General features: G+C 40.1%; 1 protein-coding gene across 1 annotated transcript; it reads right to left on the reverse strand.

Annotated features, from left to right (window-relative positions):
* Positions 1-339: 339 nt before the first annotated feature.
* Positions 340-20,115, reverse strand: GTF2B (general transcription factor IIB). Its single transcript, XM_041421776.1, has 7 exons — positions 19,981-20,115; positions 17,466-17,572; positions 7,239-7,372; positions 3,264-3,410; positions 2,998-3,127; positions 2,136-2,417; positions 340-584 (listed from the first exon to the last, which is right to left on the reverse strand). Exons 1-7 carry the CDS (start codon positions 19,995-19,997, stop codon positions 451-453), a joined length of 951 nt encoding a protein of 316 aa, XP_041277710.1. The 5' UTR covers positions 19,998-20,115; the 3' UTR covers positions 340-450.
* Between the last annotated feature and the right edge of the window lie 645 nt (positions 20,116-20,760).

Raw genomic sequence — 20,760 nt, forward strand, 5'->3', positions numbered from 1 at the left:
CATTCCATGGACTGCATTCCAGTTCTCAGCATGTACAACAGTACATGCATGTCACATTGCAGTCATACCACAAGATGGTGTTTTTGGAAAACAGTTTATTTGGGAATTACACAATATTTTAAATTCTCCAAAATACATCTTACTAGATCCCTACAAAAGAAATCTAAGTACAACAGTATCAAATTAAATTTGTTGCAACAGATATTAAATATTTACTTCCACTAATATATACATACAAAATGCCACACAATCATCTTGTTCACCCTTGGAATGTATGCTGCCTTCCAGCAGTTTGCTCCATCTCCATATCCTCCAGTTCCACAACACGAAGACCCAATATTAACACTTTGTACATCCTTTATTATAGGCAAAAATAAAGAGTTTGTTTTTGTTGGTTTTTTGGGGTTTTTTTTGGGGGGCAGGGTTAACAGAAATTAACCCTCTGCAATCTCACAGCTGTGGTAGTTTGTCTACTGGAGTATCAAACTTGAAGTCTGCTGGGAAAAGATCAGGAGCTCGAGGATAGATCAGCCTGTATGACTGTCTAATCGTAACATCAGCCACACCAGCAATATCACCAATTTCTACAACAAAAAGCAGAGAAGTGGTTAGTTTTATTTTTGCCATTTGTAATCAAGAAACCATCAAGCATAACTTATCAAGAGGCACTGGACACTTGCTTCATTTGCAACTCCCCCAAAAGCCTGTTACAAATGGTTTTAACTGTGGTGACTAATATTTTGGATACGTAAGTCTGTCTTATGTGCCACAGTTTAGCTTAACCTATAAATTGTGGAATAACAAACTTTAAATTGGAAGAGGGCTAAGTGTAAAAGTAATTAGAAACATCTACTACATAGGACCACCAATATTTTAACAAACCATCATCAACTTCTGGATCTTCATTTTTATGCTTTGATTAAATATAAGCAAAAACAAGCAAAAAACTGAGTCACAGACAAAAAATGATCCCTTCAGTTAAATACATTTATCTTAAAATGCACCAAGAAATATGGCAGAGGCACACACCACTGTCTAACAAGCTGAGGGAACACTTGGTTGAGATGCACAGAAACTTAAATTTATTCAGGAGTTAGTCAAATCAGGAATTGAAGCCTTGAACTGCATGAAAAGCTTCAGCACTGTCCAAAAACACTGGAGCAGTGTGGAGTTGTGGTGTCTATGGCAAGCAGCAGTATTTTAATTATCACTCTTAAGAGATGTAATCCAGTAGCTCACAACCAGCAAGGATGAAGGTACTGAACTTCCTGGGCCCCAGATCACTCACAGGAAAGTGCCAACAGGACGGAAACTCCAGGGACACAAGCAGTTAAAAATGCAGAACAAAACACCACAACCTGACAGATAAAAGCTATTCTTTATCCAAAAGGAATGCTCCATTAAGAAATTGCTACATTTTCAACATTTCTGGACAACTCAGTGGAGCACTTGAATCCATTTCTCACATCAAGTTGTACCCCCTGCAGCCTTAGCAAATTTCTTTCCTCAGTCATCACTGCCCTGTAGCCTCATTCCCTGAGCCCCAGGGGCTGATCTATGCTACTCTGCGGCTCAAGAGCCCTGAACTCCTTACTGGCTCCCCATACCAGCAGGGAATCTGCCCCAGCTGGTCCACAGCAAAGCTTGCCTTCCCACACTTTCCATCTTTACCACAGGCTCACAGTAAGGACCATGTACTAATGCAGGCAATTCACTGGCTGCAGGAATAATTAAGGAGTCAATGTAATCCAAAGCCCAAGTGCTTCCTGCAACTGCCACCAAGTTCCTGTTTGGAATATTTTAGAGCAGAAAAATGGAAACAAAAATATTAGCAAAGGTGAACTTAAATTATTATGCTCATTTGAATGCACTGGTCCATTGCATTCAAGAATCCAACTCCTAATACCAGAAGAAAATGAACTCAGTTTACACTGAGTATAGCCAATTGCTCCATGTCCATTCTGGGGACTGGGAGATCCTGGTTTGGTCCTTGCTGCATGCAGTTAGAATGGAGCTTATCACTGTTTGCACAGGCCTCATCCAAGTTTTACAGCAATACTGAAGTTTCTTTCAGGAAGGAAGACATGGCAAACTAAAAACAAACCAAAAAAGACCAAAAAAAAGTCAAGTTTTACCTTTTTGTGTCCTTTTCTCTGAAGAGGCCTGTGATGCCATGTAAATAGCTGCAGCTGCTACAGAGATAGGGCTTCTCCCAGGAACCAAATCTAATTCCACAGCTTTACGGGCAATATGTGTTGCTGCCATTTGTACTTGTTTGGGAAGACCCAGATTAGAACAGAATCGTGACATGAAGTCTCCAGTTGTAATCAAATCAACACTGGTTTCCAGAGCTTTCAAAATAAGTTTAAAACACCGGCCTATTTCTTTCTTTGAAATCCTGGACACTGCACATATTTCTGAAAAAAAGAGTATAAATTAAATCCTAGGCTTCACAGCATTTGTTGCCCCCAAAATAATCAAACTTGATTCTCAATATATTAAGATCCACAAAGAAGGCCAATGTCCTGAAGGCCACCATCACTAAATAAGTTCTGACCATTTGTGAAACTTCAGTCAGTGCACATATATCACAAGGCACTAATTAATACACCTCACTTAGTAAGGAAATTTGGTACTGAATGCTAGAGAATTGCATCTCTGTTAGGGAAAAGTTGCACAGATTTACTACAGAACTGCTGGTTAAAATTCAGTTAAATGATTTACAACAATCTCCACGATCTTCTGATCAAAGCAATGCTTTTTAAGTTTCACCAACAGTCAAAATAATTTTCAAATGCTAAAACCCCCATGCCCTAGAGCCTACTCCACAAACATAACAAATTCCCACAGACCCTTCTACCCTTCCCTCAAAGGTGAGCTACAGCTGAGAACAACCAATTTGACAAAGTCCAGGAATAAGAAAACCAACCTCCTACAGTGACAATAACTAAACCTTTCCTTCATAGCAAAATTCAATCTGTATCACCGAAAGCTTACCTTTAAATGTTCTTGGAACACCCTCTTGCCTACAGGCTATGTAGAGACAAGCAGAAGCAATAGCATCATTACTTCTCCCCTTCAGGCTCTTTTGCTCATACACTTGCTTGAATAAATTATTTGTTCGATCCTTCAACACAAGAAGATGAAATTTAATTAACTCTAGGCCATTTAATTAGCAGCAATATCAAAAATTCATGTGCTCATTATATTATGCTAACTAAGTCAATGCCAGAACAATTTAAGGAAGGGAGACATGAACTTACAACTATATTTCTAGGGAGGTTGATTCTGTCTGCCATGTTCGTAATTTCTTTGAAAGCATTCATCATTGCACGATCAGAGCTGCTCATAGTTCTGCGATTTTGGTACTTTGAATTCCCAAATTCATCAAAACTTGCTGCACCTGTGCCCTGAAAAGAAAAATTTGTATCATCAATAATACAAGCAACTAAGCCACTTCCTGCTCACTTCAAGAGCAAACATCTTCCAGCTTTATACATTTTAATTCAAGGCATCAGTTCCAACAGTTGTGCAGATAAACATCACTTAAAGTAACTCAATCGAGCACTGCTCCACACAACAAGTTCTATACCAGTCTCAAATTGTGAATTGCTTCCCAGAGACCTCAGATCTTTTTCTATGGAGTGAAAGTAGACAAGGATTTTACCTTGCTGATGACAGCCCTCTTCAAGAGCCATGCCCAGTATTCAACTCACAACTATAAAAAGGGTGGAAAACTCTTCCACCTCAATTGCTTACATAAACCACAGAAATTCTCCCTGCATTTGTCATTTAAATGTACCATCTACTTTCCTTCTGGAGCTTTGAGGGATAATGCTTTATTGATTTCAGCCCTTGACAACCATGTTAGGAGTTCCTTTCCCTTCATGGAAAAAGACAGAAGCCACACAGTTTTAACTGAAATGAAGTTGACTTTATGAATCATGTGGTTTACAGTTGTGGCCTTTGAGTCAGGAGTTCTACCTGTTTGGCTTTCAAACACAACAGAAACCTCCTGGATACAATCTTGGAAACACCCTTCAAGGTAACTAAAGTGAAAAAATGCAGTAAAGCAAACAGTGACAATCTCTGAAGGGGCTCAGTGGAGGTCAGGTTTACAATGCTGGCATTCAACACTTTTGTACCCCAGTATTTCACCACAGCAGCAGCAAGTATGATCAGTATCACCCACATCACTGATTTGTGGTTAACCACAGCACCAAGGCATGCCCCCAGATCCAGCAGTCTTCTTACCCAGTACAACTAGCTCACATGGATCAGTCTGATGGATCCATTCTCCTTTTTCAATCATCAGCCCCTGATACCTTCCGTTTATCAATACAGCACTTCCAGATCCAGGCCATGCAGTTTAACAAAAGCCAGCTTTCTTTCAGAGATCGGATCAAAGGATAGGAATTCTATGCCAAGAGATTGCATTAGATCTTTGTTCAACCAATACAAATTCTCTTGGAGTTGCAGTTACTACAAAAAAAGGAATCCATTAACTAGCAAAGGTGACAAAAGACACTTTCCACAAGACAGGAAACGAAACTTGCAGTTTCTTTTAGATTCCTAGAAGAGAGCTCCCTGTATCAAAGCAAAACTAAAAAATGCTTGTTATTTTTCTTTAATTTTATTTTAGAATTTTAAAAATAAATATAACATTCTGGCAATGAAGTCACAATTAACGTGACACTTCACCATGCCTCCAATTGATCTGCATTGTAATCAGATCAATTGCAGCATACAGTATCTAATTTCAGAGTTACAGCTCTGTGCCAGTATCCTGAAGACCTGCCTGTGGAATTCAAACTACTTCCAGCACTGCCAACTATGCTATTCACCCTCCTCTTCACAGACAAATTAATTGTTCCAATGCAGGCTCCTGCTGCTGCCTCAGACAGATGGGTTCCTTACACATTAAGGCCAATTAGGAATTAATCCCTTTGCACAGGCAGAGCAGCTAACACATACAGATCACACATCCCTGCAGGAAGGGGCCCCAGAGCAGCACCTCCTGCCTTCCCAGAGGAAAGAGAGACAAACCACTTTGTGAAGCAGAACTGACCCTCTTCCTCTACTGTTACAAAGCAATACTGTTGTAAGTGGTTGAGACTCCATTTCCAACTCCATTCCCAGGAGTCTACAACAGATCTAACGTGACATGCCATGAGAATTAACCATGTCCTTCTCTGTTGGATTTCCCACAACACAGGTGGGTGTTTTAGAGGTTTTTCTGGTGGGGGTGTTTTTGCAAGGATGGAGAAGGTCAGCTGTAAAGATTTTATTATCTGCAGTCCTATGTCAAGCATAGCCCTGGTCCTGTCCCATATGAAAGCCATCTCTGGCACACAAATATGGGGTCCATTACAGGCCGTAATAAAACTTGCTGTTAACTGGGAAAACAATAATCTTACCTTGTTTCATTCTCTGGAACTCACAAAGGTTGTTCTGTACTCTGTCAGATACTACTTACCCTCTCCAAGACTACACCAATTTCACCCTTGCTCAACCACTGTCTATCTAGTGTTCAACCACATCCCAACCTACTGCTAGCAGGGACTTCAGATGACTGCTTGAGAAATGTACTACTTCCTTGCTGCAAAATTCATGCCCTTTCTGCACTGGCAGATGTCTTCAGCATCTTCTCATTAAAGCCATTCACTTCCTTCCAAACAACTGAAAAAAAAGCAGTCCCTGATACAGAGCTCACATCAAGGAACTGACATCGCAGAGCTCCTGCTTACTAGCAAGACAAACACAGGAACTCTTGTGCAGACAACATCCTGGGGTTTGTCAAAGGGACTCTCAATTTCCCATGGAAAGTAATGCACCTCTTCTGCAATTCCTCCCTGCGCAAATAAAGTATCCACAGTTGGACCAACTGCCCCCTCTACAATCCCAAACACAATCCTGGCAGCTCCAGCACTTTTTATTCAGTTCTCATAGGTTAAATCATGCCACACTGAAACTCTCGTCTTTATGGAATGGCACTCTGCTACAGCAAGTTTGCTCCTGCCTATTCTGGGATGTTCTGCTTCACAGAAAAACTTTCATTAGTTCAATGTCTAGCTCTGAAAGTTATTAGTTTTCATGGGCAAACAAACTTTTCATCCAAGTTCCTGTGTGTCTTTAACTCTCTCACTAAGGTTGCTATCCCTGTTTATTCCAAATTAGGAACTGACTGTCCAGAGGGAAGGGGGTTAGCAGCACAAGTCACTGATCACCTGGACACAAGACCTGTCTTTATCTGAAATGCCTTTTGTCTTTTCCAATGCACAGGTTCTAAAGGAGCTCAGGTCATCCTGCTGACTGAATCAAACTGACTGGACATTTCCTCAAAGAGAAGGTTTCTTTTTCACTAATGGTGAAAATTAGCTGCCCATCAGTATTCTCTTGTTGACTTTCTCACTTTTAAGAATTCTTGGACGAAAAGTATGCTGCACACTGTCCTATACATACATATTTAGGCACTTCATCCTAGCAATATCACTGGGACAAAAACTTCTGAGAAAACACAAAGCAGCAAAAAGTTCTTAATCAGCAATTGCACCCCTTTTCATGAAACACACAAAAAATTAATTTGGATCTTGCGGTAAAATATGAAGAAGAAAGTACAACAATTAAAACTTACCTGGGTCACTGCTTCATTAAAGGGAATGCACTTGTGTGGCTAGTCCTGCTTGCTCTCAGGACAAACAGCAGGATATGATTGCACCACAAAATTTCAGCCCAAGGATAGACTAATACTTTCCTTTGAGGCACTCACACCACAAAAGAATTCTACATTTAATGTTTTAACATTAATTGAAAGAACATGTAAATTGTGATCTCCAGGTCTCCAATATGAATCTGATACAGATTTTACAACCAAAAGACAGCAGCACTAGCTATAGAGATCTCAACATTAATTTCAGAACCACCTCAAATACACTTGCTAAGTCAAAGTATGCTTCTTTTAAAATTGCAACATCAGCTTTCCTATTTATAGCAACATATCTAAGCGTAGCAAGTAACCCCATAGCACTGCAAACTTTTTGGTTTTTTTTGCAAAGGTTGGCCCTTTCCTTCTATCCCCAGGAAAGGCCCACATTTTATACACTGTTGAAAGATGATGAAAGATTCAGTTCAGGTGAAAATCTCTTCAAAAATACGTATGTTGTGTCATTTCTCTATGGACGTACCATCTGGTACTTGAAATCAAAAGACTCAGTAAAATTCAGCATTTCCAGTGTTACCTTGCCAATCATTGTACTCAAGTCGCCATCACTGAGCAAAGGATTCTGGGTATCCCCGACTCGAGATGGGTCTTTGGTTGCTTTGTCATTGCTGAACGTTCTCCACTCCGACCCCACGTCTATGACCCGGTCACCTGAGAACACAAGGCAACAGTCTACATTGACACAATGCTTTAAAATATTGCATGAAACACCAAGTCTGGCATCTGAGCTCTGCACTCTGAGGAGGCCGTCTGCCGGCACTCCCAAACACAGCAGTAACTGGCAGGACAACAAACCAGAACATTCAGGATCTACAATGGAAAAAAAAATGCAACCAGAGCTGCACAGAAGACATAAATAACTAAAGAAATGCATCCAGAAACCAGGAACTGTCACCTTTATGGATTATCCATTAAGAACATCATGGCATTTCCAATACACAAAAGGAATCAAGATCTCAGTTTCAAGCTGAAGTCAGGACTGCCTGTGGATTGTTCTCAATGACTCAGTTGCTGTAACTTAACAAGTTCTATCACACTTGCCATGTGTTAATAGTGTACCTATGCATTACCTATCATGCACAATCCCATCAAGCCATAGTAAATTACTTCTCTTGAATCATTTCCAGGTCCTTTGTACTCCCAATTTTGTACCTTCTAACCCACCATTGATGACATTTTGCAGTTCAGTTTTTGTTCTTGAAGACAGTTGTGACCCTGCCCAACTTCATGATGCTTGACAGTATCAACATAAGGTATATATATATTCAACTACTTTTTCTTAAACACAAACAACCCTGTTGTAACTGGAAGATTTTCAGTACAGATTCAGAATAAAAAGGAAAAGCACCACATCTTCTGATTGAAACAACTTTCCTTGCAGTCCTCTCAATGTCACATTCACCTAAACCTTTCCTACAGCAACTTACCAGTTTGAGAAATAATTTTCACCAACATTCTGATGCAGGCAAAAGCCCTACAGTAAACACAACAATAGAAACTTAGAGGAGGGGAGGGGGGGGGAAAACACAAAAGAAAACACAAACCCCAGCCCCAAACCCAGCACAGCTCATTGTATTCAAAGAGCTGATAAAAGCTGCATCACAAAGGTGTTGCCTCCAGAGCAATACTACAGAATTTTTAAGAACACATGTACGAAAGAAAACAAAAGGAACATTTTTCTTGGTGTTCTGCAGTAAAGCAGAATAGGCTCAGAAGAAACTTCAGAATAATTGGCACCCTTAGCTAAACCTGAGGAAAAATTCATCACCTTTATCAATGTTTAAGTTTGTTGTCAGAGAAATGTCTGCAAAAAAATGTAGCACTGACTGCACAGCTTACAGTATGAAAGTCTTAGAACAAAATCAGAGGCCGATTTAACCTGGTGAACACAGACAGAAAAAAAGCAGTCTGCAAACAATACAAGATCTGAAGCTGGAGAAAATGCAGAAAAGTGCGGACAGAGTGATGCAACTGCAGAATTCCCCAAGGGATACAAGAGAACTCTATTCTGACAGAATAACTCAATTTTTAACATAAAATTATGCAAGGAGGATGCTTGAAATTGAAAGCTGTGAATGAACCAAAAGAAACTGCTACCAAAAAAAAACCAAAAACCAAACCAAAAACTTTAGGATAAAGGTGTTCTCATCAATATTGTCAGACCTGTTCACAACCATGGATCCACCTTTATTTACTGCTCTAATAAAAATCAAGAGGAAGAAGAAAAAAAACAACCATGAAAAGCTACAGGGTTAAGGATAGAACGAATCTGTGCTGCCTTTTACTCTTTCTGCTACAAAGGTCAACCCCCACACCCTTGGCAAGCTTGAATTTGCAGACAGTGTGCTCCTCTGACTCCTGGACTCTCTGTAAATATTTGATTCAGTAATGCTCCTTCTATGGCCTAGCAGTAACTTTACTTTTAGACAAACCCCCAATACTGTTTACAGCATCTAAAAAAAGAAAAATGTACTTAAAATTCTGGCATGGTATAAATAGAACACTGAGTACAGAGCAATGATGTAATATTTTTCCACACAAGTGGGAATGACCTAAATGACTCACTCAGGGATCTGCCTCTTGTGAGTTATGAACCATTCCTGCTCTAACAAAAAAGTTCTACATCACTGCCTGCTTTGATAAACACATCACAAACGGAAGACTGAGACTACTATGTCAGAGTAAGAAAAGCTTAAGTAGAACAAATCACTGAATATAAAGTATTTGTGTAATTAAGATGCAGTATGCAAATATCTTTGTTTTGCCAAGAAACCTGCTACTACAGAAAAGCAGTTTTTCTGTGTACTGTCAGTGTCACAGAAAATATACAGAAATCCTGGGCAGCACATTCCATCTTTCAAAAGGCTTCTATAAAAGTGTGACAGAAGCTAGAAGTACTAATGAAAATGGAACAAATAAGCCCACAGGTTCCCATAGATGGAAAACATATTCAGCCACAAGCAAGATTAGCTGGATTATCCCGTTCAACAAGAAACTAAAACAAGAAACAAAATGCAGCATTTATCTTCTTTAATTCTTCAATACAGAAAAAACACTTTGGAACTGTGCTATTGGTACAGATGCAATTAAGCCCCACTCTAAGTGGTCAAAGCAAAACTTTAAAATACTACACTTAGTCTTACAAAAGGCAGTGTAAGAAAGCCTTGAAAACTGGTCCTGAGTAAAGATTTCAAGTTTTAAACTGAATTTTCCAGGTCATACCCTGCTGACTGGCTTTCCCAAGCTGGAATATGGGTCCAACAGTCCAACATGAGAGTAAAAAAGCTCCCAATAAGTACACTATACAGTTGTCTCTGATTTCTCACATTCTTGTATTGGTTTGGACAACCCTCTAAAACTGCAATAAGGATGGGAGTGGCCACATATTCCTTGGTTACTTCCTTTTCATAGAGTCCTTTTGAACAAAAGGGCTTCACTACATACAGTCACATTAGGTACTCCTTAATTTGATTTTCCTCTAACAGATGAGTTCACTTTCTCAGTTTCCTCCTCTGACATGCATTTCACAAGGATTTGGTCCTGTAAACTGTTGTTTTTGCATGTATCTCCAGGCTGATATCCCAAAGTACTTTCTGAACAGATTAATTTTTCTCCATTGCTCCATTTCTTTTCATAAACTACTCTTCCAGTATTCAGTGTCTCTTTAAAATACAGTCTAACACACAGGGTCCAGTGCAAACACACACTGCCAGCTTCCCTGGCTGGTAACCAAATTCAGGTTACTCATCATCTGAAAAGCTCATTTAATAAAATGCACAAGTGCTACTCAGAACGGAAAACCTCAGGCCAAGGTTACTTTTCTTCACAAGTGACACATGCAAAGAGCAGGTGTTACAGAAATGCAAGACCAAACTCGGGTCAGACTCAAAAATTATTTTAAAATAGACTTTTGAGCAGTTTTTGAAACTTAGCAAATTTGAAATAGCTACACATCAAAATTTACAGTAACTCATAAAACATATGTATTTTCTTCTCCTTCCGCACTTTGCACTATCTGTTATAAGAAGACAAGATAGCTTAATACTGAATATGTCTAACCAAAACAAGAAATATGATGGCATTCATGAGCAATGTAATCTTCCATATCCAGTCTTGAAACACTTCTGAGAAGGCATGTTCTTAAGTTCTTTTCAGAGGAGCTCTAATGTTAGCTGTACATTGCATTGAGTTCTGCATATTGTTAACTAATACTTTAAATTTAGCATAAATACAGTATTAAAAGCTGATTTGCACTCTGCATACCAGAAACACCTACTGTTAGTAGAGAATGATTTCTCACCGTTAGTTAAGGAATCTGCTGCCATCTAGTGAGCACATATATTATACTTTTAATTAAAAGCATTTTACAATGCCAAATTTCAATATAAATGTGTGTATATATACATAGGATTACACTTAAGTTTCAGTCAGCTCCTTATTAAGCAGAGTAATGAGGTGCTGTGACAAACTACAGTGAAAAAACTAAGGAGCAGGCTACAAGCTGGGGGGAATGAAGAAGACATGGAATTGCACAGAGCCAGGCTGAACAGAGTCGGGTCAAGCTTCAGGTCTCAAGACTCTCCTAACTCCTAAATCACTTTTGCAACCTTCTTCTGGACTTGCTCCAGCAAGTCTCTCTTCCTGGTACAGAGAAGCCCAGAGCTAGACACACTCCAGGTGTATCTACTCCACATTCTATTTATTAGCTTATATACTGCCCCATATGGTAGCACACAACCTTTTTTTCCATTTTTCAACCTTATACCGTCAATTAAGGACCAGATGTATTAAATGTTACCACAGAATAAACTCATGGAGAGGGGAAAAAATAAATGAACACAATTTTACAGTCACCACGTTTTCTACAAAATTTCCAGCCCTCAGTAAGACACTGGTGTTCTTTGTAAAAGTTATCTTGTTTTCAATGAATTGTCACCACCACCAATTTATCATCACAACCAGCAACACCAGTCTATTCACAAGACAGTTAAAATAACTAAAGCAGGCTTTCAGTTGGCTAAACAAAACATAAAACCCCCACAAGCAAAGAAACAAAAAAGCCACCGATGATTTTAACTAGTTGCCAGACATCAACAGCATCACACCAGTACCAAAAGGCAACTATGGATTGAAACAGACAGTACAGCACCTCAGGCAAATGACTGCTACAGGAACAAAGGCTTAGCAGTTCCTGCATATGAAAATGATGACAAATCTAAAAGGACTTACAGGCTTCCTAAGCCATCAGCTTGCATAATGATTTTGGAAGAAGCAAATGAGTGTAGAAATGTTAAATGATCACATGGACAAGTCTGGTCAACTGAAGTTACACCTCCCCAGGACCTGAGTAATTTAAAAGATTAACGACTCAAATACTTGTGAAGGATGCTCCAAACTACAGAATCTCAATTAAAAATGCTGTGCCCTATCTACCCTACATCACAGTACTTGAGACTCTTTTTCCATCAGAGGAGTTCAGACTGTTTCCAGCCCTTGTTTGCCTAATTACCTTGTCAGCCTGGTAAAGAAGCAAGAACCACTCCCTAAATAGGCTGATTCAAAATGTTACTGTTACATACTAGAAAATCACCTAATGGAACCATTAGTGGCCCTCAAATGCCTCAGGTCGCTAGCGAAAAACCCACTAACTAGAAAGCTTCCCCCACCCTCCAGGAAATATTCAAATTTCAAAACTGCTAAGAGCAGTGTGTTACAAAGCCTGACAAAATATGCTAACTTTTAACATCTGAAGTCTGTTTCCACTCTTACAAGCATTACTGCCAAACCCTTAGAAGCATCACCCTTTGCCTTTAAAGCTGAAAAAGGTTAGAATTAAAACAGACTATTTGAAATGCTGGCTGAGAAAGGCAAGTAGGTTACTTTCTTCATATTATAAATTTCCTGTATTAAGTGTCTGTGAATGCTCATGCAAGACTCAACTATTCAGAACATCTTTAAGCATCAGTATACTTTATAATTAGCTTTCCTCTGAACGCAGAGAGTTTTTTTCCAAGAACCAACTTCTGTCAGACACTTTTTAGTAGTCTGAACACCAAGCATGTAAAGGCTGCTAATACATACCCATATCTAAAGATTTTTTGCTTATTTTTTAAGCAATTCTTTGAATTAAGAATTACTGTTTTAAAGATGGACAATACTTGCAGAAAGGAGTAAACCTGAACATACAGCCAAATATTAAAAGATTTTTCCCCTATGGATGTAACTGCCCTCTACTGGATGCAAGTCAGAAGTACTTAAGCACCTTCCCCAGTTACTGGATACTACAAACAGCTGAGAAGGAATAAAAGGTTTCTTTGGTTTTCAGAAAAAAACAAGCAGCTATTCAGAAGCAAACAATCTTATCCCTAATGACAGAAAACCTGAGTAATTAACTGGCCGGTTGAGAGACAATTGTGAAACCCCTTCCTACTTGTTTACTACTCTACCAAGAGAAAAAAAAAAAACCCTGTAGTATAGGCAAATCTTACGTATTCTTCATGGACCACACTTGAAATTACAATGCACCATTTTGATCTCAAACTTGTCAGAAGCATCAGCCAAACAAATCCTCAGACAGATTTTTATAACAGCCTTTGTGCTGACCACAGACTACAGACTATTTTTCCCTAAAATTCTTCAACTGAACACCCAGGTAATACACAGAACAGGGCAGAAATGTCTGAATATTGGTCATCATCTGATTCAAAGCTTTAACGAGTTGATGTGTTTCCAAGGATCCTCATCAGCTGGAGACAGACTTCTGCTTTTTTACCAAAGAAGGCTCCCCAAAGCAGATCCACTGAAACAGAGCACTGTTTCTCTCAGCCACACCTGCCTAGTGAAGCAGACAGATCTATCCAGCCAGAGAAAATCACTTACTACACACTGAAAATAAATTCCTCACTGCTTAACTCCTGTGCACTAAGACAAAATTTAATGAAGCTATCTATATAGAAGTTTAAGGAATGTCTACAAAAGGTATTCCTAACCTGAGGAATCCTTGTACCTGAGATACTACATAGCAGTACATGCCACCAGATTTGTTCCTATCCTCCACTGAAATTCACATCACCACCTTGCTAGGCCAAGAAAATTCAGTGCTTTGTCTTCCACTTTTACTCTGCTTTCTTCAGTCCCTTCTGGCATATGAGCTGATTCCCAGCCTTTTTTACTGCCTATAAGGTAGTAAGCAAAGTATCTGCCTGTCAAGAAAGAGGATTTACTAGCACTTCTGTTCTTGAACACCCTTGTCCCCCTACCAACCCTGTCTGCAGAATGAGATATGGTGAACGTTTTAAATGAACACTGAGCTAAGCCCTAAGAACTCTGCCCATGAACTCCCCCACCAGCCCATGAACCCTCACCGTAGCACATAGCTTAGAATGACTGGAGAAAGGTAGGGATAATAAAACACTATTCTTGTCATAACAACTCTGTCTAGGTTTATTTCCTAAGTCTCAAATGCATGTCAATCCAGACTAATATCAAAATTTCATGGATGATTATAATTTAGGCCTCCAAGTGCCTTTCAAGCAAAAAGCAATTAGCAGAAGGAAAAGTTAACAAGTTGGAAATAATTACCATGAAAAGACAGAACACAAACTAATCCACAAAAAGTAATCATGAAAAGGCAGATGAGAGCTTTTAGTAGAATGAAGCAGTATTTTGAAATAATACTCTCAACACCAGCTTCAGTCACAATGACAAGATTAAATTATTTTAATACAACACAGCAAAACACCAGTTTATTCAGAACACATGGAAAATACTGTGCAAAAAAAAAAAAAAAAACCAGCATACTAGATTTAACTTAAATTTCAATCTTATGGAGACTAAGAATAAAACCTGTAAGTAGAAAACAACTAATAAAAAAAATTCTCAACAATCCCTTTAAAAAGTAGTACTTGCAACATACAGGTCTGCCTCAAATATGGAATCCACTTAATAAAGAGATCAGGTCCTCTGTGCCCTGGCCTCCTGCTCCCCCAGAATTTTCTATTGCTTTACCCTTTCAACTGCAGACCTGATAAATGCAAGATAATACTGATTTAAACTCCTATTCCCAGAAAATTGATTACAAACCTGAAAACTATCTATGCACTAGCTATTTTATCCTACAACACAGTTCTACATATAACAGTCTTATAGTCTTTCCATAAATAAGCAACTACGGTACTTTACCATAGCAAGCAAGAAAAATATCAAATGCAAATACTCTCAGTTAAGTCAAAGACTATTAGTTCTGTCTACAGCTAAACTGCACACACACTAAAAAAAACCACACAAAAAAAACCCAAACAGTGAACTCTTACCAGCATGTACTTTACAGCAGTAAAGTAAGAGCACAAATTCAGCACTTACCATTTACACCAGCAGCACTCTGGAGACACTAAAAAATAATATTTTTAAATAAACCTGTAGCACTTCTTTGGCTACAAGGTATAGTAATTTTTGCATGAGGAGGGTTAACTGTTCTAAATGATCCCCTTCACTGAAAGATCCCAGTAACTTTTAGTCCATCCCAAAATATATTTTCAGGGGCCTCTGCTCACGTGTGATCATGACGCACGCAAGCCCTGAAACAAAACTTCTCTATGCAAAAACAGGAAGTGAAATTGTTAGTCTCTTAAGGGGAACGTGTCCCATGGAATCTGCTACAAATAGAGAGAGTTGCATTTGGAACACATGAAAGCTAAATTTTGGCTTCACTCCTTTGAAACATCCCTACTTCACAAGCATCTCCAGAAAAGAGGCATCAAGGATTGCATCTGGTTTACACCTTCCCTAAATTTCTTATCAGACTAGGCAAGAAAATATTTAGTGCTCACACTTCTCTTTGGTCACTTCTCTTCAATTACTTATTGTCACCCTATTTAACTGGTTTTCCAAATTACCTGCTGGACACCCTAGCTAAGGAATTGGACACAGAGGCAAGCTAAATAGCTGAAGGAATGCAACACAGAATGAGAACAATCAGCACAACACTGTTAAAGCCTTTTGGTGAGAAATTCACAGAAAGCTTACCTAAAAATCATTTTTTATCCTACCAGTAATGCTGGTGGTAAACTGCACTAAGATAATTACAAACACATTAAAAACTTAATTCAGAAACAGTTTATATTAATATTCTAATGATCCTGCTCATTGAAACTGCTAAGATTTTGAACTAAAGAATTCACCAATGCTATTACTTCAGAAAAAACAGGATAAACTCTTCAGGCAAGAATTCCTTGTGACTAGGTAACAGAAGGTACATGAAGTGAGACTTCTGACAAATTTCAAGTTCCAAAAAATTACATTTATTAAGGAAAAGCTTTTCCTCTTCTCCCAATACCAGACCTAACTTAAAAGTTATGAACTGATCAAGATGAACTTTTCTAAACTTTTGCTCAATCTCGGTGACAGCCATGCAAAGAGCTGAACATGCACCAAAGTATTCTTAAGCAGTAACTGAGAAGCTTACAATCACATTTGAGTAGGAAATACTGCTATGGATTTTTGAATTTTTAACCAGTAAATTTATTAACTGACCTTTATCAGAATTTATGCAATTTAAACCACCCTTTCTTTTTAATAAAGCAGTTGCAACTCTTCCTTTCAAGGTTTTAAACTGTTTCATAATTTTAAAGGAAACTGGTACTCATGTTTAAATGCTTTAACATTTACTTTAACAATTTATGTAGAAGTTTGCTCTTGTATAAAAAGACTTATTTTAGTTGCTTGGCTAAATTAGTATTACTTTCACCACAAATTCCGTAACCATCAGCTTTTTATGAAAATTTTTTAATTCAGCAAGGCAAAACAAAACCACCACAGTAAAGGAAAGAGAGATATAAACACTTTGCAATATTTAGCAGCACTGAACGAATCACACAAACATGCACCCTTCAAGGAGGATTTTTTCACATAATGGCCAAAAACAAACTAACAGAAATCAATGAAGTTTAAAGGATTATCATAATACAAGCATGGAAAGCTTCCCATGATAAAAGGAATAAAGGCAGTAAAGTGCATGTAAGACACTCATCCTAGAAAACACACATAAAAATGTATATACAGCAGGTTTTATGGCAACTTCCTCTTTCTCACTCAAACAAAAGAAAACGCCTTTCATTTCAAATATTCCATTATACTTAGAAACACAGTTTTGTCTGTGGAAGTTGCTGCTACACAAACCAAGTAAAAGAGCTCCACAAAATTCCAGTGGGAAAAGTTAGGATAGTCTTAAAAGCCTTGGGAGAAGTGATTAACAAACACACATGCCAGCAGCCATATAAAGATAAATCTTTCAGGGCAGAAGATAACCTCTAGCTACTGGGAAACTGAGGTTGTTTGGGGTTTGGTTTTGTATTGTGTTGTTGGTTTTTTTTTTTCTTATAAGCAAATTATTTCACTGAGGGCTTTTATAACATCTCCTATACTTTCCTGAAGAAGAGTCATGAATAAAAACAGGACTAGACAGCGCAATGCTCTGATTCATATCACAGCACATTTTAAATTTTCAGTCTTTAAAGAGAATTTGATTATTTTCATAGTGCAAAAAGTTACCAGAAGACAGGGTATTCAGAGCAGTAAGCTTTTAGCAAACAATCACAAAAAAATCTAAGCCCCACACAAAAAAACAAAACAAACAAACACACACCCCATCAAATCTTCCATCCACAATTAGGCATCAAGAGAGTGCAAACCTATACACACCATTTAGGTTACATGGTAATTTATAAAAATATTAATAACTACTTACCTACTACTAGCCCACACTCAGAACAAATCATATCACCAGCTCTGTAATCCTCCACTAAAATGGAATCTGGATGATTTGGGCAAGTCACCCTCGGAAGTACATCCAAACTAAGGAACAAATGAGAATTATTCATTACTATTAAACCAGCAGGCTGTATACCAAAAGCAAAAGAGTTCCTTCATGATAATAACACTTCAGTCATACAGCAGTTAATGATTTAAATGACAGAATATGAACTTGATTACCTGAGCGGCACTTTTTATATGAATGCTGTAACACTAGATTGGACAATCAAGACTTCAGATCACCTAAATTACAATTTTCTTGTAACGCATCTTGTACCAAAATCACTTCAAATCAAAACACTACAAATCTACATAACAGACCTGATTGAGTTACACTGTGTTTAAATTACTGCTAAATGAAGTTTCCCACGAAGTTAGTAGCGATTTCTTCATTCCAAATGAGCATTTTCACTCCTACTCAGAACAGTATTATTTACCAGGTTTTTAACTCAGGAAGTAGTGCACATACAACATGTATATTTGGAAAATTCCCAATTCAAACACTGGTTTATTTAAAGTATTTGAAGAATAAATTCCATTTTAAATTATGCAATTAATAGTGAAATCTTAACAAAAAATAATCAGCTCCTAAGGCAATTACATGACAAGCAGTTCTGAAAACAGGGATCTCTTTCACACCCATGGATCTTCAAGAATTACAACTTCCTATGAAGCACTATTTAATACAACAGCTTTCAGTTACTGACTAAAGTAACAACCAATTGCTGCTAAAATACTTTATATTAACAACAGTTACATAATTCTACTAAAACAAATTATTTCAAAATTGGAGTAAAAAGTGTTTACAATTGGGATCTGCGTATTCCACAAAGCCATTTTGCTCAAGCTTAAAAGCACAAGAGTACAGCAGCTGATCTCAAAAAATTTATAATGACTACTAACTTCCATCTGATTAAACAAAAAAAAAATTTTTAATCCATCCAATTGTAAAAAATTTTCCAATAGAATTACTCTGAGTTACCCCATTTTCCACTATTATTTCTGCCATTAATTCAGCCTAACCTATACTTCCCATCTTAATTTTCATTTTTTAGATTTTTCTAATGAGTCTAGAACACAAAAAAATGAACAATTTAATCCACTGACTGTTCACAAAAACGTCTGCAACCTGAAACTAAAACTGAAAACCAACATAACTATTAATATTAAAATCTCCAGCAAGCATGCCAACACAAGATCTTCAGATGTAAATTATGTCCAAAACAGTACATGAAACCTCTTTAGACTACTTTCCTTCTATTCCCAGCCACAAGTTTCATATGACAACACTGGTGACAAAGCATTCACAATTATCTGACATTTGGCATTACATAAAAGGCAGTGAGTGACACACCAAGCAAAAGGAAAAAAAAAAAAAAACACCAGATGCCTCAAAGAATACCAACCATGTTTTGTTCAGACTTTACCTTCATAAAACATTGCAAAAACTCATCTTCCCGTGCCAATTTAACTCGGTTTATCTACCTACACCTACACGCTGTCCTCTTTGCAATGGAATCAATTTACTAAGCCACCTACACCCAAGGAAAATGCATGGCACGTGTATAAAGGGCCATCTCAGCAAATAACTCCCGAGTTGCAGCGAGACTACTCGGAAGCACTTCCTAGATCCTAGGACAGGTTTAGCAGGAGTTACAGAGTCATTCCAGTCTGCTCGTGGGCTCTCAGACTAGAAAGAAAAACTCGGTATGTCTCCAAGAGGAAAGAACTCAGAACCCGAAACCCGTCTGGTCGCTGTAGTCTAGTGGCGGTACGGATTTAGGGTGGGAGCCTAAAAGCAGTTTCCAGGCCCCGATAAGGTGGAGCCAGGCCAGGGAGCTGCACCTCGGCTCAAGGCAGTGCGGAGCAGGGGGCACACGGGGCCGCACCTGTGGCTGCCCGGCCGCGGGACGAGCGCGGAACCACCTCAGGCCCGCAGGGCTCGGCCCGGCCGGGCCGCGCCACAGCCGCGCTCGGGGCACACACCAGGCCGAGCCGCCGCTCGCACCGAGCTGTGGCTGACGAGGAGCTCCCCACACAGGGCATAAATCCCCAAAAAAACTCGGCAGCTCCTCGGAGCGCTGCCCAGCAATGAAGACGCAGAGGCGGCCAGCTCAGCCCCTCAGAGGCCGCTCAGCCGGGGGCCGCCCGGCCCGGCCCAGCCCGGCCCGCACAAACAGGGGCTGGCGCCCCGAGGCCCGACCGCCCACCGCCCTGAGGAACGGCCCCGACAAACAGGACACCGGAGAGGGGCCGGTGCGCCGTGCACCGCGAGAGCCGCGCTAAAACGGCAGCACCGGGGCCGAGCAAGGGCGGCGATGGCCGCCGGTCAGTCCCCAGGCGGCAGCGGGGGCGACGCGGCCATCTTCTGTCTGTGCCGCGGACGGGAGCGATGCCGGAGCCGCTCCCGCTCCTCCCTCGGGCCCCCCGCGCCCAGACCGCCCCCGTACCGGCTGGTGGACGCCATGTCGGCGGTGCCGCAGCAGTGCCGGACAGCGCGCGGCCGAGCGGCCCCTGTAATTAAATCCCGAGAGCGGCGGGCGGGGCCGCCGCGCGCTCCTACGGGTGCCGCGAAGGGGCGGGCGCACGCGCGGTGCTGCCCCGCCCTGGTGCCGGGGCGGGCCCCGGGCTGCGGGACGTGGGCTGGACCTTCCTCTCGGCTCACGCAGCGGCCCATACACCCTGCACTAGGCCCACACACCCCCTGCACTAAGCCCACACACCCCCTGCACTAAGCCCACGCACCCCCGGCCCTAAGCCCACCGCGCGGGCCCCGGTTCAGCTGCACCTGCAGTTTCGTGAATTCCCACAGGAGACATGCGTGAGCAAAACTGTCCCGAGTTCGCACAGAAGTACATGGGGGGGGCAACACGTTCTTGGCTCTGAAACTAAGCAGAGACCAATTCCCCGAAAGGAGAAGTTCAGTTCCTCCTTCCTGCCGTCGCCCGCCACAGCGGTTGTGCTTTGGCGCTGGGCTGAGGAAGGACGAGAAGGCCCTGGCGCGTCTCTGGGCAGACAAAAAGTGGTTGATGTGGCAGATGGAAGAATCACTATTAACACTCTGTCAGCAGATCATTTTAATAATACACAAAATTTACCTTGCTGTCCCCAGCTGTTCTTACCCATCACTGTAGTCACAACAATAATCCTATTTTAAAAGTTTCTTCATTGGTCATTCTAGAGTTTCTTAAAATTTCACACCAAATTTCTCACTTTGGCTACTGTAAGTA

Source organism: Onychostruthus taczanowskii, unplaced genomic scaffold, assembly GCF_017590055.1.
Source record: "Onychostruthus taczanowskii isolate IOZ18803 unplaced genomic scaffold, ASM1759005v1 scaffold7, whole genome shotgun sequence".
NCBI lineage: Eukaryota > Metazoa > Chordata > Aves > Passeriformes > Passeridae > Onychostruthus > Onychostruthus taczanowskii.

What these genes read in the sequence shown, in the direction of transcription:
- GTF2B (XM_041421776.1), bottom strand. An exon ending in TGAGTGTGGGCTAGTAGTAG is followed by an intron (nt 7,373 to 17,465) that starts GTAAGTAGTTAT and finishes TTGTGTTCTCAG; the next exon opens with GTGACCGGGTCATAGACGTG. An exon ending in TGTTCCAAGAACATTTAAAG is followed by an intron (nt 2,418 to 2,997) that starts GTAAGCTTTCGG and finishes TCTTTTTTTCAG; the next exon opens with AAATATGTGCAGTGTCCAGG.